We start from the raw sequence: 22,464 nt of genomic DNA, 5'->3' as shown, positions 1-22,464 counted from the left end.
GGCGGGAGGGGGCGCGCTGAGGGAAGAGCCGACACGAGTGGCGGGGAGGCGGCGCGGAGGGAGGGCAGCCCGGCTGCGGGAAGCGAGGCTCCGCGCTGGGACTGGTTCCTTCGCAGCCATTTTCCGTCCAACCAAACAGCCGATTTGCGGAGGGAGCCAACCAGGGCCGCACTGGAGGTTTGTGCCTGGCTCCGGCCAATGATTGGTAACCGGTTGCACTGCAGGCTCGAATGAAATGTCCGTCTCCCTCCCCGGGCCCCGGCGCTGCCGCCACGCCGCCGCCGCGGGCACCAGGAAGTGCGGGGCTGCCGCCCCGGGCCCCGCACCGGCCGCGCGTCGCTTTATGCGGCCGGGGAGCCGAGCGGGGTGGGCGCGCGGGGAGGGGAGCGGAACGGGCGGGCAAGCAGGGAGGGGGGTGTCGGCAGGGGCGGCGGGGCGGCTGCCCCCGCCGCTGTCCCGCTCTTTCCGCGGGGCCCTTCCCGCTACGGCTCCATTTTGCGGCCTAGGGCAGGGGTGGAGGCAGCAGGCGGAGCTGCCCCGCGGCCGGCCGACACCCCTCACCGCTGGCTGAGAAGCGGCGGGTACTCGCGGGCGTGCGGCCTCCCGCCACCTCTCCGTCTCCGCGCCAGCCGCGCTCGCTGCGCCCCGGGGCCGCGGCTTTGTGGCGACCGCGCCGGGCGGAGCGGGCTCGGCGCTCTTTTGTGTCTCCCACCGAACTCCCTCCCCTCGCCACGGGAGCGAAGGGCCGTGGCCCCCACCACGCCCACGGTCCCCAGCCGGGCCGTGAGCCGGGTAGCGGTGCCACAGCGGCCCGAGCTCTCCTCCCGGCACCCCCCGTGCCGTTGTCGGGACCGAAATTTCCTGAAGGGTTTGGCGGTATTTGCAGGGATGAGGAGCGTAGGGTGAGGCTTCAGGATGTGGTGCCGGTGACCGGCTGGCAATGCGGGCGGGAATGCGAGGCCTTGGTGGGCTGCACGGGGACCCAGCAGAGGCGCCCGACCGCCCCCGGGCAGGTGCGGGCAGCGCGGAAATCACAGCCAGCGTGATCAACAATAAAGTTGGTGATTAACTGAGGACTCGTCGTCTTGTGCCATTTGTAAACAAGGGGTCACGATAGACGAGTTACCTTTCGAACAGATGTGAGCTGGGTGCCAGGAAGGCTCAGAGGCTGTTGGTATAAGTAGGAAGGTGTCGTCGTCGTCCCCGTCCCTCCTCCCCCTCCCTCCTTGTGGCCCAGCACTGCGTTTGCATCATTGAAGGGCATGAAATCAGGAAATGGGATCGAGCAGCTTGCAGTGGCGGAGAGGCAGCTGGGTGGCTGCCTGGGTGGCTGTCCTGTGACACACATGACAGATGGGAGAGAGACGGGACCCTGCCATTATCAATGTCTACATAACTTTTCGGTTTGTGGGAGGTGTTCTTGGGCAGACCTATGTGTGTTAGCCACCGTGCTACCTCCGGAAATTATGTAGTTGGTGATCCTGAAGAGTACTGTCGACATATTAACCACAATCCTATAGACAATCATACTGGAAAACCACAAAAATTCATGTGTTCTAGTAATGTTTCTGCAGCTATGATATATATTCTGCAGTACAACTGCAGTAGAAAATCAGGTTTAGCTTTACCAATTTCTTTGAGGCTTAACAAAAAAGATTTGTTCTGAAAAGAGCTGTGAGGTAAAAGCTGTCTAGTGTGATTAAGTTGCTTGTGGGATGGCAAAATTAATGATAACAATGATCTGGACATTTTTAGGCAATGAGGAGCACAGAAATCTGTATTTTAGCCCATTCATCGACTCTATTACATGTAATAACTTTTCATTGGCATCTCGGTGGATGGCAGTTACTGTCAATGAAAGAAAAAAAATCAACTTTCTCAAAAACAGCTCTGGCAAAATGGTTGGAAAAAGGAAAATGGCAGGTGCCAGTTTGGGCAGTATTCAGTGTCTGGCTTTAATTGGCTTGCAGGAATGGAGAAATTGTATCTATATATAATCATTAACATATTGTTCCTAAACAATAAGCTAGTGGTTGCTTTCTTTTTTTCTTTGATGATGTGGCCTGTGGCATGACAGTTGCAATGTAAAGGCAAGATCCATCTTCAGTTCTCTAGGACACCCAAGATGGCTCAATCTGAACCTTTCTGAGGCCTGTGTGAGTTGCTTTTGCACTATGCATTGAGCAGGTGGTTATACATGGTCTTGGCTGCTGGGATTTACAGCTATGGCATTATATTGGGAGAAGTTAGAAGCACTTCTGGATTTGACCGCCACAGAGTTCAAAGCTTAACTCTTATTTGTGGTAATAATTAGGTGAAGGGAGGCAATGTTCAGAAATTGAATGAAATATAATGTTTAAGATAATGTCAAGATATGAAACATTAAAAACTGAAACTTTGAAAGTCTGATACCTTGTTTTGCCAACATTTAAAAAAGGTTTGCAAGGTTCTTCCTTTAGTGCTTTCAAATATAACTCTAATGGTGCTCCACCTTTAAAATTCTGCTTAGAAAGAAACTTGACTTAGTACAGAGTTTTGCAGTAGTGTTTTGAAGAAACTTAGTATTTGAAAATTGATGTTTTAGTGGCAGGATGCTTGTAAAAAGAGCAAAACATTACTATATATATGCATACTAAACAATATGGGTAAATAACATTGGTAGAATAAAAGCAAGTGTCAGCAAATTCAGCAGTTTTGGCTGAAAATAGTCTGGTCTGAAGCTAGTTCGGTCTGGTCTGAACTAGTTTTGTAAAACTCTTACTTGCCCTGTTGCTTTAGAGGAAAAAAGCTGCTTGGCATACTTGAGTTACTACCTCAACAAAGGAAAAATTACCTACTTAAAAACGTTATCAAACTTCTAAAAGGAAAAAGACAGGATTTATGGATTGCTGCTTTAATAAACAGATAATCTTAGTTTTTTACAAAAAATACTAGAAAAGTATCAAAAGTACTATTGAAAGGTAATACGGGGATTTCAGTGAGGTTGCTGAAGGAAGGAGGTGCTGGTGCAGTGTGTTCAGCACTGCTTTCCTTTTCCAGCTTCTGCAAATGTAATTAAACTGCCTCCATTCCTCTGCTCATCTTATTTTCTCCCCCAGCTTCTCTCTTCTACTGCCAAAAAAGAGAAAGTGTGGAAACTGGATTTCTCCTGCTTGCTCTGTATCACTGACCCTCTCGATGTGAAAATGCATGAGGTTTTAGTCCAGCCATATATATTGCAGCTAACAGTGCTTGTGGATATTAGCCAGTCTTGGAAGGAGTCATCAGCTGCTCTAGGAGAGCTGGATCCACGTGAAGGGGGCCTGTAGTCAGTGGCACTGGGGCTTTTAAGATAAGATATAAAGTTGATAGACTGTTACATGGACTGGGAAGGTGTAAAGGTGGCAATGCTCTCTTTGGATTTCATAAGAGAAAGTTTCCTCCCCACGGGCCAGGGGAAGGATTCTGATATAGCCCAGATGCTAATGAGCCTTGGTGACGCTGTAGTCCTCTCAGCATCAATCTGCTTTTCTCAGTGTTACTCTGCTGTGGGGGGAAACACTGAATGTAAGGGATTAGAGAAGTCTGAGATGGAGAGAGAGTGCAGCATCTGGTTTTGTTGTATGTGTGAAGGCATTTGGCATTATATTTTTATGTGTCTGCTGAAACAATGTCCAGTGAATGCATTCACCAGTTGGTATTTCTTAAATACCTGAAGGTGGGAATTCAGTGGGAAATTAGGATCCCCAGAAGTCACTGAAAAATAAAAGGAAATTAAAGGTGCGTTTTTAATGGAAAAGTCTTTCTGCTTAACAGGCAAGGGTGCAGAAAGCTCGAATAAAACTTGGTGTCTCTGCTGTTATGTACTGATTCACAGCTTTACATCTCTTGTGACAAAGTGTGGCAAAATGAATGATGTGGTTACTACCTACAGCTTTAGTTATTGTTCCTGTCCTGCTTCTTTGGCCGACATGACTGCATGGAATGTGTACCAAGTGCTTCAGTTCATTGCATATAATTTTTCCCTCCCCTCTCATGGGGTAGCAATTTTGGGAGACAGGGTGGATAAATACCACATGAAATACTTAAATCACAAGAGGCCTTTGGTTTCCCTTCAGGAGGGCAGTTTGTAAGTCATTGCCATATAATTTCCTTGTTATGAAAACAAAAATCATGTTTCTTCAAATTTCTTTTTTCTTCTTTGTTTTTCCTTTTATACTGATCTAGGTTTTAGTCCCTTCTTCTCAGTGCTAGCAGGCTTGGGCTTGTATTCTTTAGTTATAATTTAGCTGAGCCACTGGTATTGACTGCAGTCTTAAGGGAGCTTATAAGATTAAACAGGATGCAAGATTTACTTTGAGATACTGATGTTTTATTAGTTTAGTACAGACATATTATAGGAACAGTCTGAGTTGTGAGCAGCTGACAGGAGCAAATTTTTTTTAAGCATCCTCAAGAATATGTATACCAAATATCAGTGTAAACCTGTGTGTTCATTCATGTGCATCTTATCACTGAACCTTCTTTGATGCTCTTGAAATGTGTCTCTTATAACATATTTCTTTGGTTAATTTCCATGCATCTAGGGATATACAAACTATGTATATCCCTAGTAATATTCTTTTATTATTAGAGAGCGAAAAAACAAACAGAAAACCACTAACAGAAAGCATTGTGCTGCTGCTCTATATTCAGATTTTAATTGTGCTGTGTAGTGCTGAATTTTTATGTCCTGTACTTGTTTACTCTCCCTGGTTGTTGATAAAATCAGATAGTGGCATGGTCATTTTAGAGACTGACATGTCACTTCTGATGTGCTTAGCTCTCATTCTTTATTCAGTCCATGTGTATCCATGGAGGAGCTTCATTGTCTTCCTAGCACAGGAAGCTGAGGATAATGTACAACCTGTAGTAATTGCTTCCTGCAGTTATGCACTACACTTGCTGCTGGAGGACTGAGGTGTTGGAAGCCCTCCCTCGTGCAATTTGGCAGCCACACAGAGTTAGGAGATGCTCTTGTATTAAAAAGCACTGCAATGTTTGCAGGCTGAAACTGCCATGCAAATGTGATGTATAATCTGCAAATGGCTACTTCTCCTTAAAGCAAGTTGTAACAATTTGGCAATCTAAAGCAAAATCTGAGAGGAAAGTTCTTTACCACCTGAACCTTTTAGGATTAAATCTTCCTGGATTTTGCCTGTTCTAGCATCTACTTCCATCTGAAGTAGCAGATCTTCCTACTAAATGGGCCAATATAAGAACTGTTGGCCTTTTTAGTCTCCTAGTGACTGCAGTTAGTGTAGGCAAGGTGTTGTTTCTATGCTATATTGCACTGCTGCCTTTTCCAGAGCAACTTCACGGACACAGAATTTAGTTTGTGTCATAGTTTTGGAAGTGTTTTATTGGTTGTTTGGGGTTTTTGTTTGTTTAAAGGAGGGGGATTAATTAGCAACAGTGTAGTGGAAGAATGAAGAAAATGTTTTCTCATTTTCTGAACATTGTTGTATGTGTTACAGAACTTGTGCTGAGCTTGACAGTCAGATAATGTGGGGATTAACTAGAGTTTTGAACACCTGAAATTAAAACTGTAATGTGTGAGCATATAACTGTTTGTTATGTGGTGGCTGGGATAGCCGTGGCCATGTTTTCCTGCCAGGTCGTGTTTGTCATCCATCAGGCTCAAAGAAATACTAGTAGGGTGACTTGGATGGCACATTAATTACAGCTGCTATATTCAGATGCCTGGATCTAGATTTGAATTGAATGACAACTCTGGCTGAAATTCTTCCATCAACTTACTTGGATTGAAGTAGTGTGCTGAGATCCCCTCCTTCCCTCACGGTGTGGTCAGCTGGAGAAGGCATGTGGGGCAGCTGGGCCAGCTCTGTCTGTGGTGGCCTTCAAGATGTGGCTGGAGAAAACCTTGAGTGCTCTGCTCTGAGCTCGGAGCTGACCCTGCTTTTAGCAGGGGCTGGAGTAGAGACCTCCCACAGCCACTTCCAACATGAATTATCCTGGATCATGACCTGGTTATGCTGAGCATTATGCAGAAGGGTGTTAGTGCTGTCCCTAATCTCCTGTCCCAAAGTTATCCTGGCAACTAAAAATCTTTCTTCAAGTAATACCAACAGAAGTAATTTCAGTGGATGTTAAGCTGTCAATACCTGTTTTCTTTATCTGAGTCAGATCTGACTTTTTCTGTTGCAAGCCTTTTCCTGTCAATTTTGCTAATCACTATTTTAGATTCATAGTGCTGATAAATGTCCACGCAAATGCCCAATAATGGTGAAATAATACATCCTGTAAGTAGATCTGGAAATATGTGCACAGAAAAAAATAGAAGCAAAGGTATTACCTTGAGGATGCATTAGTTTAATATGACCAAAATGTCTGTAGATGCAGCACAGGTTTGAAAGAGATTCAAGCAGGAATTGTCTTTTGAAAGCAAGCTGGGCTAATGAAAGTAAGATGATTTCTTAGTGTTGCTGGGTCTTGGCAATAAAGATTCAGATGGAGTAGCCTGCAGGAGAGGTGAGCAGAAATCAGTTAGTTATCACATCATGGCAGAAATTTGAAGAATATTGCAACCCTGAAGGAAGGAAATAATTTAGAAGAAATGTTTCACAGAAGATTGAAAAAAGAGAGGGAAAGAAAGATCAAGGTATTAAAAATACCTTGTATTGGGGCTGGTAAAGATTGAGATCCTAAATTAAATTCCATCAGGGATCAGAGAGCCAAAACTGAGAAGACTGCCAGAAAAGTCTAACATAATTTTGGAGGTAGCTTTTGGGATTTGCCAGACTGCAATTTTAATTCTTTCAGAGTGCAGAAGGGAGAGGGAGGCACAATTCTCTTAATGATGTGTGATGTCAGTTTTAGTGATCATGACATGGCAGGATTGTGATAAAAAAAGCAAACTGCAGACCCCTTGGGAGATTGAAAAGCAAAGTTAAATCTCCCAACAAAGAATCTGCAAAATGTGGATAAAGTGAATTTATGTTAAGGATGGCACATGGAAGGTTGATGCCTAAAATACTGCCCTTCCTTTGGGTAGAGCTACTGTGTAAGAAGTGAAGCTGGTTTGCAAAAGCCCAGCAAAAGGGACCTGAAATTCTTTATAGAAGTGTGTGTAATATTCTGTTCAATGAAGAAGAGCTGGAATAGTCTTTTTCTCTTGAACAGCTCCTAAGGCTCTGTCCAGCTATTGTTGGAATGTGAGCAGCGCTCGTGTTATTTGTGCATCTCTGGCCAAATGTAACACTGGACATTGCTGGAAGGTTTCAAAGTAAAACTCAACCCTGTGGCCACAAGCAAAGTGCAGATTAGCGAGAGGTTAAATGCTCATATTTCTGGGTAGATGTAAAAAAAATCACAACATTGCTTCTCCCTCTCTCCCTCCCTTCTCTCCCTCTCTCCCTCCCTTCTCTCCTTCTTCGTGGATATGCAAAAAAGTAAGCTCTGTGGTCTCACTGACAGCAACCACAAGATCCTTCAAAGACACCAAGGTACCTACACAGTGGATGTGGGGTCAATGAGTGAAGTCAGCTGGGCTCTGCCTCTCCAGGGCCCATGTGTGTAGCTTGTCAGTAAGAAGGAGGGAAGCACAGGCTCTTTTGGCTTCCCTTTTTCTCCTGGCTTTTAAGTTACCTATTAAACTGTGACCGCCCCCATCTCCAAACCCTCGTGAAGAAGTCTTCTTTTTGGCCACCACATCAGAACCTTGAGAGAAGAGCACCAAAGGATGCCCAGAGACTGAGGCAGGGCAGGACCAGGGAATGCTAAAATGTGACTCAGAAGGCACATAGGAGTAGCTGGTGTCTCAGGGAGGATGAGAATGCAGAGCTGGTCCCACGGTCTGGCTAGAAGTTTATCAGTGGGCTTGACAAACCAACACGAAGAGTAAAGGTGAGTGAGTGAGTGAGTGAGTGAGTGAGTGAGTGAGTGAGTGAGTGAAGGATGCATTCTGTGTAGGAACTAATAGGTAAAGCATTCAGTGAACAGGGGGCTGGTGTAGGTTTTGAGGGTTGTTCAAGACACCTTGCACATTCTGGTCAGAGGCAGGGCAGGCCAGGGGCACTGGCTCTGTGCCAGGCTCAAACCATGACATTTTCACAGGAGCTATGTGTTACATAAACCAAATGATTCTGTCATGGCCTGTGCCTCTGGCCGAGTTTGTTGAAAAGCCTCACAAAACAGTTGAACTATTTCCATTGTCAGTACAACTCATTAATGACAGTGGGGGTGCTGTTCTCCAATAGCAAAATATTTATGCTTTGTATAAAGTGATCTCCTGGTTTGTGCTGGGTTTGAGTAATAGCTGTACTTAATGATGTAACAATCGCACCTGAAAGGTTTCCTCCTTCTGATTGTAGATGGATGGTGACAGCTCCACAACAGATGCTTCTCAGTTAGGAATTGCTGGAGATTACATTGGTGGCAGTCACTATGTCATACAGCCTCAGGATGGTAAGAAGTGAGAGAGCAAATGCTACTATTTCTCTGCATATATGTGTATACATAATTTTTCTTCCAGTTCTTATATCATTCTCTGCTATCTTCTCTCAGGCTAAGAATTTGCCATTGTTTTTGTAATGCCTCACTGTATAAAGCATTTTCTACAGTTTGAAGGGGGGAGTTGGATTTTTTGATGTTGGTACAGAGACCTTAGGGGGATGACAAAAAAATTTATGTTATAGGAAGCAGTTTGTATTTTGGCATGGCATTAATAATGGTTGTTGATCAGAGCCATGTACACTTCAGTGCATAATGTGATTAAATGCTATCTTTATAAAGGTACCCTGATGTTGCATCTATTTTTAAAATTATTTCTATGATGGTAACACATTGTGTTTTCAAAGGTCTTCATCCTTCAGTGTAAGATTTTAAACTGAATTATTGCCTGTTGTCTATCAAATATAATTTCTGTTAACTTTTCTTCATTTCATTAGACACAGAAGACAGCATGAATGATCATGAAGATACAAATGGTTCAAAAGAGAGTTTCAGAGAACAAGATATATATCTTCCAATTGCAAATGTGGCAAGGATAATGAAAAATGCCATACCCCAAACAGGAAAGGTAATACTGTTGTCTGGTAAAGAAAGTGTGTTAATGAGTTTTATTCCTTCCTCTCCATGAACTTGAGCTGATTAGAACAACATATTTTTCCAAATGATGCTGGTTTATTGAAGAAAAGCATTATAAAAGGAAAGGGGAAAAAGCCCCAGGAGCAGGAGGTGATTGAGACTAAGCCAATCACTAAGAATATTTTCTATGCAATTCTCTAGAGAGATTTAGTCTGCTTTCATTGATGTGCACAAAATTTGGAATAAGTGAAAATTTTTGTCTGAAATAGAAATTCAGTGCTCATCCTGAAGGGAAGAGGATGGTTAGCCTTCCATCGCCCAAATATTTGCATACCCAAATGCCAAAGTGACATAAGAAGTCTGCTTTATATCATGGAACAGATAAGGCTAGATATTGAGAGCCTTGTTTATTTCTTACTTCTAAGAATAGACTTTTTAATCCATTCTGCTGAGCTGGTGATTGTATAAGTACTTCATCATTCTACTGGTTTATCTTAAATCTTTGCAGGGCTCCTATGATTTGCTCTTTCTCTGTTGTATTCCAATACAATTCCAGCCACAGTAACATTTCCTCCAGCTAAAACTGATCTCTTTGGAGATCACTCTAAATAGAAGCAAGACATCATTTACTCGCCTCTGCTTGTATTTTCATAGTGTTCAGGGCTTTCTGGAGATCTGAATGTTACGTTTATAACTTTGCTGTGAAAAACTGTACCCTAGTTCATATTGTCATAAATTTTTAGTGATCAAAATTAGATTTTTCTTTAGAATTTAGCATAGGGGATGTGGAGCTATCGTGAAAAATAAGGATGGTTTTCTGTAAAAAACTGCAAGAGAAGCTGCTGACTGATGACTTCTTCTGAAAATCTCACCCTACATGTCTGAAAATATCAGAGGAGCTAGTGAAGACTCTGCACACAGTTACTGCTTCAATTTTTTAGGTTCTTTTCATATGAAGAATAAGCATCTTAATTATTATAATCTTCTTACTGATTCTTGTCAGCTTCCCAAGTAATCATGAGTAATACTTTCTGTAATTTTAAGTCAGGTAAATTACTTTTGTCCAGCTGAAAACTGTAATCAAATTTACTTACTTCATTCTTGCCAGGGGCATATGTTGCTTCATTTGAGTTCTCATTTGGTAAATTTATACCAGAGCATATATATATATATATATATAATATATATATGTATATTTATTTGGTAATTTTATAATAAAGCATTAGAAAGGCTTTCTGCTAGATGTATATTCTAGTGCTTGAATCTAGGCAGGATAAAAATATTTGTCAGTGCTGAATTGGTGGGAATGTGATGAACTGAGGTTGGAGCTACCAGGTCTCTTAAAAAGAAGAGGAAGTGGGCTGTGACATTGTGATGAACAGGTTTGAGGAGACATAGGTAAGCAAAGCAAGAAGCATCTGGGTGTAAGAGCTTGTATAGAACTTAGGACTTCAGGAGATCCTGGCAGTTGGCTGTGCTGCTTAAAATAGGAAAACATGAGTAATATCACATCACAGCTGGTCTTATGTAGAGGAGTGAGGACATCCAGTGGTTTGCTGTGCAGGTGTTGCCTAAATGGGTATTATCATTGGGTTTTGGAATGTTTCCTCTATTATGTACTCCTTGGGGGGGTTAGTGGTGAGTTTTTTAAAGTCTTATGTATTTATTAATGATTTTATGATACTTTTTTCCTTACTAGATTGCTAAGGATGCAAAGGAATGTGTACAAGAGTGTGTAAGTGAATTCATCAGCTTTATAACATCAGAAGCAAGTGAGAGGTGTCACCAAGAGAAAAGAAAGACCATCAATGGAGAGGATATTCTCTTTGCCATGTCTACCTTGGGGTTTGATAGCTATGTTGAACCTTTGAAGTTATACCTCCAAAAATTTAGAGAGGTTGGTATATATGGGTATTTGCTCATTTATTTAACCTGGTTGCATTTATCCTTAGCTCTCTGTTGTTGTAACTATATAATGGCTAACTTGCACAGTATCTCACAGCTCTTGATTAGGGAGTAATGTTATGTTTGAAAGCATTCCAGAGGATTCTTGACTCCCAGAGGATGTCAAGAGAAAAAGGAGGAAGTAAACATTTTGATTAGACTTGCTGATTCAGAGTAATTAAAGCTTTCAACTGAATAAATTCTCTAATATATTGGTGGTCATAAATTGCTCTGCTCTTTGAAGTGCCTATTAAGAATGTTTAATTTGATCTTTGGGTTCAGTCAGTATGTACTGACTGCATCCTCTGAGGAACTGGCCTAATGCCTATTGTTTGTCTGGACTTCAGGTCTGCAAAAGAAAAAAGCTGTTTTTCTCATGTTGGAATAATGATTCACATGGAAAACTATCTGTTTCAATGGGTTTTTTTAAATTACTATTTTAGCCTGTCTCTCAGTTTGCTTTTGATACATAGTACATGCTAGATATGTGATCCAAACAGTTAATTTAATTTATCCCTTCTGTAGCAGAAAGTGACGTTATTCCTTTCAGCAGTTTAGACCTTTTCAAAAAAGGAAGTTGCTTCTGCTTGAGATTTTTTTTTCTGGTCTGCCTCCTCCTGTCTAAATTGCCAGAATAGTAGATAAGGATGCTCTTCTGAGTTTCTTTGTTTTGTAAACCTTTTTTAGTTCAGACTTGCTAACCGTATTTGTTTTGCTGACAACACTTGAAGCTTCCCCTTCCCAGAAGGTCATTTGCTGAATAACTGAGTAACAGGAGGTGTAAAGTTGGAGTAGTGCTGTGTGCCTTTTCCAGTTCTGTGTGGCAGTTGCACATCCTGTGATAGGGCTGTATGTGCTTTTAAAAAGGCAAGTATTCCCTAACTAGTTCCAGTTCTTACCGAATAAGTCTGAAGTGGGTCTGTGATACTTTCATTCTTAATTGATCAGTTTTGCAGATTATAGATACTGTGGTAGCACAGTAATTGGATTGGATTTTAATTGCATGGATAGGTTAAACAGCTTTGCTCATCAGTTTTAAATCTCCTTTCCAGCAAGGGTGTCTTCAGGGTGAAATACTTCAGTTTTGTAATTGAGTATTTTGTCTGAAGCAAGCAGTTGCAGAGAATCATTTTTTATGCCCACATTATTTTTCTAGACATTCTTATGTAATAGCATAGAGCATCAAAAACTGCATGCAGATGACTTGGGGCCTTGGCTTTCTATGCAAATGTTGCACATTCTTGATAGGTGAGACTCTGTGATTTCTTGTAAATTCTCCTTCTGGATTACCACAGATTTTGAACTTTCTGCAGAAGGTGAAAAGCCTTTCTTAGAACCACACAGTCCTAGTTTGACAAGTTTTTCTTTCAGGAGTATGGTTAAGATGAAAAACACTTATGTAATATGCACATTCTCAAATCCCACAGAGTTTTACAGTTCTTGGGATTTCAAGCTCCAGCTGTTGCACTGTAACTCTTCTGCAAGTTTCAAACCTTGGCTAGAGTTCCTGGGGCTTTGAAAAAAATCTCAAGCTTTTTTTCTGCTTTTTTTGTGCTCTCTCTTCTTAGGCAATGAAAGGAGAAAAGGGAATTGGGGGAACAGTTACAACTGCAGATGGTCTAAGTGAGGAGCTCACAGAAGAAGCATTTAGTGAGTAGTACTTTTTAATTTATTATGTTCTTACTACAGCTGTTGTAAATACAGCACTTCTGGCAGCATTCTTACTTGAGGAATATATCCTGCGCTAGTAATAGCTCATGTCAATTGTGAAAAATTTATAAATGCATATATTAGTCCTTGTATACACTTAAACACAGGTTGTAATGAAAGGTGCAAACCTTTTTTTTCCTTTTTCCCCAGTAGCTACATATTTAGGCCCCATCCATTCTACTTGCAAGACTCTTGGGGGAAAAAAGTTAAACTGACTTGAGGAGCTCATCTTTGAGAAGTGAGGCAGAGAAGAAAATCATCTTTGTCTAATTCTAAAGACCTTAATATTTCTTACATTCAAAAGAATGCACAGATTGGCAGCTAGAAGGTGTAGGGTGTAGCATTCAGTGTAGTTTTCTTCCTTTTACTGTGGATTAAAACCTGACAGTTTTTTGGGATTTACACTGATTTTGTTGGTGCTGATTCTTGCATGTAGTCTCCACCTTGGCTTTTAAATGTTATGGGCTGGTAGTGTTGAACCTGATAGAAGACAAATTAGAAAGCACAGCTCTAGTCCTATCTATTGACAAGCTTTAAGTTTTTAAGTATGTGATAAAATCACTGGTAAACCACCAAACAAGCAAAAATTCAAAGCCTGAGGGCTAAAATGACCTATTCAGGATTGGAAATACACTTTGCTCTCAGTTTGACTTTGGCTGCATAAAACAGTGCAGTCTTGTTGGGTCTCTTCTAGCCTGGAAGAGGAGCTTACAAAACTGGCTGGAAATTAGGAATCTGAATCTAAATTGCAAGCGTCCCTTCTAATATTTAGATTCAGATTCTTAAAAACTTTAGGTTGCTGTGACTTGAAAAGAGCAACTTTAGAAATGTCCTGGCAGGATTAAGGATGCAAAGGAGCTGTTGCAGTATTAAAAGAAAGTTTAAAAAAAATTATGTTAAATAACTGATCATGTCAAGTGCTGCAGGTTTTTCCCTTCACAGGGGCAGCTCTGTCTGGAATGAATGATGGTGTCACTGCAGCAGTAGTAGTAATAGCTGTGCTTCTGTGGCATAACCCTCAGCTCTTTGTGGTGGCCTCATGCCGGGGCTGGGTCAGGGTCTCTCCATTAAGCTGTGTTGGATGTGGAATGTGCACATTGAAGGGCAGTAAATTTTGGACCTGCCAGAGCCACTCTCACTAATCTTCATGCATCTCTCAGCCTGCAACTGAAGCAATTGAAATTTTGTTCAATGAAGGAGGAAGGAAAAAAAATAAAAACAACCAACCAACGAACGAACCAAAAATCTAATTACAAAACCCTCAAACATCATCTTTCAAATGAAAAGTGTTAGGATTATGCTGTGCTTTCAGAATTTTTTATTGGTTATACATCTTGTTTATATTTAATAACTACATGAACAAAACCTTATTATTATTATTAACCTACAGTATAAATCATTGTGCTGCTTTGCTTTCAAATAGCAGTTGTAAGGCACCTACTCTGAGTGTGAGAGCTTAATATGCATGTTTGTGAAGGTCTGCCTTGGGGCATCACTCCCTGTGTTTTCTCTTGGTATCTCAGAAGTATTTTACTCCTTTTGTTGGCCTCCTCTTTCCTCTGTGAAATCAGAGCTCTTCTGTGTGCCCTAAAGGACATGCTGAAGTTGACCACTACAATGTCAGGCTCTGGCAGTGCCTTTTATTTTTTGTCATTGCCTGTTCCTGTTCCTCTCTTCTGCCTTCCATGGAGCTCCTGTATTATGGAGTCCCTGATGGATCCCAATTTATAAAGCAGCACAATGATTTAATTGAGTTCCTCCCACATGGCTATGCTCAAGTGCTAAACAAAGCCAACTGAATTCTTCAGGCTTGTTGGGATACTGAGCACTGGAGATGGCCTTTTCAGTGGTCAGGGTGGTGAGCTCTGCTCCATTTGCCTGTGTGCAGGTTTGGACATTCTGCTTACTCTCAGAACAAAATCAAGTTGGATTTTATGTATTTCTTCTGAATGGGAATAAACTTGTTCACCTGTAGCACTTGGTAACAAGTGTGAATTTACCAGTGTAGGATGGTAACTCGGGAGATTAATGGCTCTGTAGTCCTGGAGTGGACCACAATTATTTAATGGTGACAGACACATCAAACAAGGCTCGGTATATCAAGCATTCCTGCCTAATGTTTTTAAAATGCTCTTTCTTTCAGCTAACCAGTTGCCAGCAGGCTTAATAACCACAGATGGCCAACAGCAGAATGTTATGGTCTACACAACATCATATCAACAGGTATGATCCTGTATCTTGTCCCCTACTCTCCCTTCTGCTGCTAAAATCCAAACACTCGTTCAGCTGCTCTGTTCTGAAAGATGAGAATTAATTTTATATAGTCCTTTGGTGGTGGCTGTCATGCCATTCTGACACTGAGAATTCATGGCTGCTTGCTGTGAACTGCTCTGCAGCTTCAGAAAATGTGCAGTGGAATGTAAGCTTGAATTTTCTTTCTCTAGATCTCTGGTGTTCAACAAATTCAGTTCTCATGATTTTGAAGAAAATTTTCCATCTGGGAACATGAGACGGAAAACCTGTGCAACTCTAACGAAGAGGCAGTTTTAATGACTGGTGAAGAGATTTATCTCTTTGTATATTAAATAGCTGTAATGTAGCTACCAGAAGCTTGACTAATTGAGGTGAGAGTTCTGACTCAAATCTTTTTCATGATGATTTTAAAGAAATAATTGGATTTTAAAGGTATTAAAGTATTTTTGTTTTGTACAAGAGTTTGTTGCTCTGTATAACTCCTGTATGCATTGTATATTGCAATTTATTACTGTCAGAGATTTGTAGACAGTTTCTTATTTTCATATTGAATCATGTTACTTTTGTAATTCAGGTGAACAGCTGGGTTAATTCATGCTTACCCTTTGAATAAAATTGTAAGGGTAAAGTTCATTTTTGAATGCAAGTTGCCTTTATTATGAAGATTGAGTTAGTCTTGGTTATGTAACTTGTCTTGCATGACAACCTCAACTAACCAGACACGTCAGCTTATTTATTGAGATTTTGAAAGGGACTTTTTCCTCATGAAACTAGCAGCTCAAAAGCATTGCTACAATTGTTTTTTCTAATGTAATTTCTGAATTAAAGGTTAATCAAAACCAATGAATGCTCTACTACATTTAGAGGTTTAGAGCTTATCAACAGTGTTAATGAAAGCAATGCAGGTTTTCTTTTTTTAAATTTTTTTCAGTTGCATTAATTCTCGTTCGACTTACTTTGATACTTTTAAGGTAGTCTTTCTGCTATTGAAATAACTCCTCCTTTTTATGTATGGCTTGTAGAATCCCAGACTTTGAAATCCAAGGGTAGGGGGGATTTTATAGTCCTTGTGGTAAAAGATCTCATTTTAATTTTTTACTGAAATGTTTTAACATTTCTTGTGAGCCTGTGGAAACTCAAAAGTGGTAGTGACTTTCTATGTCTGGGCTGCATGTTGTGTGGATGTGTATGGGCATGAGTGGCTGACACCTGATTAAGTGATACAAATCTGAAATGGAAGACAGACTTCAGGTTTGCTGTCTCTTTCTTGGTTTTGCAATAAACTCTATCTAGGTAATGTAGTTCTGTATATTAAGTGAGCTGTTCTTGGTAACATTGCTGTTTCTTTAATAATTGGATGGGTAATTTTGTTGCCATGTCTTAGCCTATTAGGGTAGGGATGAGGGTTTTAGTAATAGCTTACTCAGACTGGATTTTGGGACCTTCCATATTTTTACTGTTTCCAGTGGACTGAAATGTAATATATTTATTATCCTTCTAATAAGGATAATAAATATATTATCCTTATTAGAAGGATAATAAATATATCCTTAAATTAATAACAGGTACGTTATTAATTTAAGCAAACCACACCTTGAAACTCTTGCCATATGATTTCTTGCTGGTTTTGTCTTTTCTTTAAAAAAAAAAAAAGAAATGTAATAGTTCAATATTGGGAAATTAGCATAACCTAAGATATCCCAGCTCTTTAGCTAAACAAAAACTTCATGTGCAGATTTGAGCAGTGTTTCCTACCAGTCAGCATCCTCCTGGCAGAGCCTCTGGAGACGATCCAGTGTATTCAGGGCAGTCTGCAGGATGTTCTGGGCTTTGTGGCTGCCTGTTGTTGTTCAGCAGCTATGAGCAAATGGAGTTTCTCATTAAATGTAAAACTGAATAACATGATCCCTGCAAGAGCCCCTTTTGTTTCTATTCCATTTATTTCAGGCCAGCATAGCCTGTTCTTGCCGTTTCCAGATTTGCAATGGAAAAAAGCTGTGATACCAAGTAAGGAGAAGCTAGGAAAGATTTGGCATTTTGATATATAGAAAGTGGGTTGAGGTGATCCCACACACTTGAAACAAGAAACATTTTTCAGGCTCCCTTCTCTGCTGTGAATTTAGGTTGACGTGTGTTAAGTTTGTAGTTTATACTCCATCATGTGAGCAATGAAGCTGATACCTAGTTTTTCCTTTTTGTTTCTTCTCCCTTTGAGGGCCAGGGACAAAACTGCATAACTTCTCATTGTCTTCCTGAAACCACAGCAGTAAAAGCAATAGTACAAAACTTTGTTCCATGTCTCTCTGAAATCTTTCTCCTGATAAAATTTTGCAGGATAGCCATGGTACACCAAATAAAAAAAAATGTGGTCTGAAGAAATACTTGCCTAATTTTATTAGCAGCAGCACAACCAGTGCATTCTTTATATTTGTTCAACAAATCTGTGTTCTCATTTTGCTCTGTTTGGGTGTTTAAAATTTACAAGTAGCTAAGACCTGGACCAAGAATGACCATTCTTGCTACATCTCACCTGCTTCTACAACACTCTTGTCTTTAGTCCTCTGAATGTTTTTTTGAACTAAGATACCCCCAAACTGAGCTTGAGTTCGAGACAGCTGTGGCAGCGTATGTTAAGACTTGGAGAAAGGCTGCTTGAAAAGCAGTGATGTTTTTTTCCATCTTTTTCCAAGAGTAGTGACTTTTTAGGTGCCTTTTCACAAGACAAGCAAGTTTTACCACAGTAATTTTTTGAAAAATGCATTTTTGTGTAACTTGATCCTTCTGGTATTTCTTTATAGGGTGCTTTTGGTATCTTTAGAAGCACAAAAATGCTGTTATCTCTAGTCCAAATGCAGTTGTGAGAAAAGCTGATTTCGATGATGTTCTTGTATATCCAATTTTCTCTTGCGTCTGTCTCTGCCCCGAGGTGCATGGGATGGTGGTTCTGCGGCAGCCTGCGCTTTCGAAGAATGAGTCTGGACTCTTCGCGTTTTCCGTCTTCAGGTTGTTTATTATTTCTTATCTACAAAATTTTCTTTTTGCCCAGCCGAGATCTGCTCAGCAAGGGAGCCACAGGCACTCTGACCGCCCCCGAGGTGGTGTCGTCTTTTTATACTACAAACCACGTATATCATAAATACTTCTAATTCTGAATACCCATCACCTATGTTAGACAGTGCACTTCTATTCTAAACCAATCCCCAAGTGCCAACATCACAGCAGAACATGGAGAACAAGAAGAAGAAAGAAGATGCCCTGATTCCTCCATCTTGTCCTCATAGCCCCATACAAAAAAATCCTAAAACCTACATTTTCACCCTGTGAACACCTTGTTTTTACACCGTTCAAACCTGTGTGGCTTTCACATCCCCATGCCAAGCTGGCAATTCGTTGGAAGGACCAAAATCAAGCCACCAGGTGTTCTGGGCAGAATGCCAGGGTCTCCGAGCCCCCCGACGGGGTCCTCGGCAACTCTGGACATCGGGAGGAATGTGCTGAGTTCCCACAATTTTCATTACAGGCAAAATGGGAACTGAGGCTCTGCCTTTCCCAGTCTCGTTGATGTACACATTCATGGTTAACGGTTTTATTTATTCCCTCCTTCTGATCTCTACTGAATGCTAAAACATGTGGCTGGATGGTGTACTAAGAACACAGATGGAGTTCTGGCATGAGGCGGTACGTCCTAAATACCTACTTCCCCATGTTTATATGCCTGTAGCTAAAAATCAGCCTGGATTATATGGGCTATTCTTTAAAGAGCTATCTTCCTTGAACTGCACTTTGGATCACTGTGAATGCTATGGGATGATTCCTATTGCAGAATTTGAGGATGATGCTCATGAACATGTTGTAGGCATGAACAGGTGATTTCTCTCTAGCCTTTGGCAGGAGAGGAAGCATATGGGCAACTGCACACGCAGAAGAGATTGCTCAGTGCAAAGCAAGGGGCAGAGACAAGGGCTGGTGTTATCCCCAGCACCTTGCTGTCATGATAAGGGTTGGCAGCAGCTTTGCTTATAGCTATAATATTCCTCATTTTGCAGAGCTCTGAATGGGATTAATGGTCCAGGTAAATCACGGAGGCTCGCTGCCTCAGTTACATTTACAGCAGTAAGACAACTTGCCTTTAAGTCACTGTATTACCAAATGGTGCAGGGTTGATGTTTTTGGGGTTTGATTTGTACCAAATAGAAGAAAGGAAGTTTTTCACTGAAACTAGTAGTGAATTTTCTTGTGTTTGTAGGTGAAAAAACTTCCAAAGCTGGATGTAGATTTTAAGACAAGTAATGCTATAAGGAAACTATATATGCAGTCCTATAGAATGAAGTTTGATCTAATGATTCCTCTTATTTTTCCCCTGTTGCTGGTTTGGTGAAAAGAGCAGTTGTGGGAGGATGCCTTTTGGATGTGGTACACTCCAAGACATGGGCCTAGTTGAAAATATCAACCAATTTTTCCTCTTTGAAAATCAGATATGCTGTTGTGGCAAAATAATTCTCACTTTCACTCTTTCAGAAGCTGAAAAATACATTTAAGCAACCAAATGTTGATATATTTGTTTACCTATTGATTTGTGAAATTGGCATGGTAGTGGACTGCAATGTTACCTCTGACCCTCAGGATGTGAAAGTTGAATGGGAAGCTCCCTGGAATCTGCAAGTTCAGCTTGCAGTGACATTCAAGGCCACATGCTCTTGGGAGGGAGGGCACTTTGCTGCTATGCACAATAGTCTTCAAATTGGTGCCAGCTGCACTGAGTTTATTAAACCCAAGTTCCCAAGGATGGCTGTGGAGGCAGAGCCAGAGTGATGCAGTGCAGAGCAGGTCTGAAGGAGTCAGCTACCCTGCTTTAAGAAATCTTCCAGGCAAATTTCTAGGCTCATTTCCTGGAATATTTTACTGCAGCATGCCAGGCTAGAAGGCCCATTTATCAGAGCAATGGCACCTGATTTGCTTATGTGTGAAAGAAAACTACTGAGGGTTTAAATCTGCTGGGCAGAGGAGCAGCCTTTGGGCTGCTAATTTAATGTGTGTGTGTGCCTGATAATTACCCTTACAGCAACATGAACAGCAAATAAAATTACCTCCAACAGCAGAACCAAGACTCAGTTTATGTGCAAGGGCTGTGTCACTCAAAATGCAACTGCAGCCAAAACATTTGCAACAGTATATACTATTTCTACTCTCTGCACCCTGGAGGAAGACAGTCCAGCACAGCAGAGCCCATGTCCCAACACTGTCAAGGGTAGCATGACACAGAAAAAGGACGGTGGGATGCACAAGTTTGTTTCTGCACTGTTCAACTCTTCCTTGGCCCCAGCCAGGAAATCCAAACCCACCAGACACCTGAGCTCCCTCTGCAGTGTAACATCCTGGGAAAAGCAACCTGGTGAACAGGCAGATGCCAGCAGCCAGCTGACAGGAAAAGCTAAGCACTGGGGGAGAAGGGGAAGGATCGGAAATCTCACCTCCAGCCAGCTGGAGTGCATTTCTGCTACAACGAAACAGGCTCCAGCACTGTGGGATGAGAATGTGGAGACTGGAGCCTGGGGAGGGCTGCAGCAGAGGACGAGTCTGCTCTCACTATCCAAAACCACAAGCAACAGCCACGTTTCACAGGCCAAGCAGCTGAAACTCATCCAAAATGTTTCTGGAGTAGATGCAGTGGGACCAAGTTCTGTACACACAAGAAGAAGAAATATTGACAAAACCTGGCCATTTTGTGTCATCTGGCTTGACAGCTCTCATGTTGCTTCAGATGGCTGAAATGTAAGTAGCTGAAACCTCAAGCTGTTTGATATTTCAGGTATTCTTTTTCAAGACAATAATTTCAAAGAGTTGCTCCCAAACTCCAAACAGTTTCCTTCTGGAGCAGACAGCATTTAAAGTCAACATATAAAGTCTCTTTCCTACTCAAGCAAAATACAATGAAGAAATGATTAGGAAACTGCTGCTAAAAAGAAGAGTTTGGGATATTTGTTAATACTGCTCAAAGCTACAAGATAACTGCTTGTACCTAATAACTTTTTGTTAAAAGATAATTACCAGCACTGCATGCAAGACTGATGGTTACTCTAAAAGGCAGTTAAACATTTAAATGAGCGAATGGAAACAAAAAAAATAAGAGGATACAAATAACCAACATTTTGGACCTTGTAAAAGTTTTTGAACCTTCTAAAATGGCATATAGCCAGTGTGCCTCTTTTAAGAATTGCTTTGAAATAACTGTATATTGATAATTTCCATGTGTGGACAACAGTATTTTATAATTTCAACAGATACAGAAATAATTCTGAATGCTAGGACACAATGAAATGCTTCATCTCTTTTTCTCTTTGAAGATACCACATCCAAGCCTAAGTTTTCATTTTAAGGAGCTGTTGTACCAACTTAGCAATTACATCAGATATTAAAAGCAGATGCTTGTTAGAGGCAAGAATCCCCTCAAAAAAAAACAAACAACCACCAAAAACCAAAACAAACAAAACCCCCAAATCAAGCAAACAAACAAAAAACCCCTAAAAAACAAAAAAACCCTACCCCAAAACAAAACCAATGACAGCAAACTATGCCCACTCCCAATCTGAGATATTTTTGTTGTTCCTGTCAGGACTGTAAACCCAACAAATACATTAAATACTTCAGGCTTTTGAAGAATGTAGGGAACAGACGCAGTTGAAATTGACCGCATTTATAGATGCCAGATTTTCACCACTTAGCATGAGGCACATATAAGGAGCGAGTAAGACCAAGGGGCCCAGTAGCTCGCATGGATCTCTTGGGCCTTCCTGCCATCCTAACTCCCCTTCCAGGGGCTGCAGGTGCTAGACATTCTCTGGCTGAGCCCCACCACCAATCATTTGTGCTGAGATTCAGCTGGATGCCCACCCTACCCCCACCTACCCCACATCACAGGGATTTCCTCTCTGGGGAAAGTGCTGGACGTGCAGTATCTTAAAGACTCTATGGATCAAGAGGAATTATTTTAAGCTCATCTTCCTGATACTTTAAGCTGACTCATTGAAATTCTAATAAAAGGGATCTCCACTTCAGACCAATGGCAAACACCTCAAAATTAAGATTTCACTATTATTAACAGAAGGAGGAACCCATGGCCCATACAGTACCAGCAGTCAGTGCTCCACCCCTGTCCTGAGAATCAGGAAATCCTTCAGTGTCAGAACTGGAAGCCACAGAATAAAAGCCTTGATGTTTAGCTCACTAGAAATATTATAAAAATATTCTAGGGACCAAATAATGCAACAAAGAAAAAATAAATAAATTGGAGTTGTTTTTAAGATAAATTCATACAGCAAATTCAAATTTGCCTTCAAGAGAAAATAACTCCTACTCTTAAAATCTTATTAACAGAACGAAAACAGCACAAGAGGATTCTTCACTGATGTTTTAGGCCTTCCCATTTGTTTTCCACTAATGCAAGCATCATAAATAACAAGACAACAACCATTATTATGATAGCTAGGAACA

The 22,464-nt window shown here is 41.2% G+C and overlaps 2 protein-coding genes across 2 annotated transcripts in view; one reads left to right on the top strand and one right to left on the bottom strand.

The window, feature by feature from the left end:
* TXNRD1 (thioredoxin reductase 1) overlaps nt 1–1,202 on the bottom strand; it is a 53,914-nt gene extending 52,712 nt beyond the window's left edge. Inside the window, exon 1 of the mRNA XM_026797810.2 lies at nt 1,127–1,202. The gene's annotated coding sequence lies outside the window, so the exon portion shown is untranslated. The remainder of the gene's footprint in view (nt 1–1,126) is intronic.
* On the top strand, nt 44–15,606 carry NFYB (nuclear transcription factor Y subunit beta). The gene is made up of 7 exons (XM_005494747.4): nt 44–177; nt 8,352–8,445; nt 8,928–9,058; nt 10,766–10,963; nt 12,579–12,660; nt 14,864–14,943; nt 15,165–15,606. The coding sequence occupies exons 2-7, from the start codon at nt 8,352–8,354 to the stop codon at nt 15,195–15,197; spliced, it is 618 nt and encodes a 205-aa protein (XP_005494804.1). The 5' UTR covers nt 44–177; the 3' UTR covers nt 15,198–15,606.
* Nucleotides 15,607–22,464: the final 6,858 nt, after the last annotated feature.

Source organism: Zonotrichia albicollis, chromosome 4 (assembly GCF_047830755.1).
Source record: "Zonotrichia albicollis isolate bZonAlb1 chromosome 4, bZonAlb1.hap1, whole genome shotgun sequence".
Taxonomy (NCBI): Eukaryota; Metazoa; Chordata; class Aves; order Passeriformes; family Passerellidae; genus Zonotrichia; species Zonotrichia albicollis.
The sequence above is the reverse complement of the archived record's forward strand: the minus strand, read 5'-3'. Positions and strand labels throughout refer to the sequence as shown.

Excerpts from the sequence above, each read along its gene's own strand:
- NFYB (XM_005494747.4), top strand. The coding sequence starts at position 8,352 with ATGGATGGTGACAGCTCCACAACAGATGCTTCTCAGTTAGGAATTGCT. Across the intron at positions 9,059-10,765 it reads CCATACCCCAAACAGGAAAG|ATTGCTAAGGATGCAAAGGA; the intron begins GTAATACTGTTG and ends TTTCCTTACTAG. Across the intron at positions 10,964-12,578 it reads ACCTCCAAAAATTTAGAGAG|GCAATGAAAGGAGAAAAGGG; the intron begins GTTGGTATATAT and ends CTCTCTTCTTAG.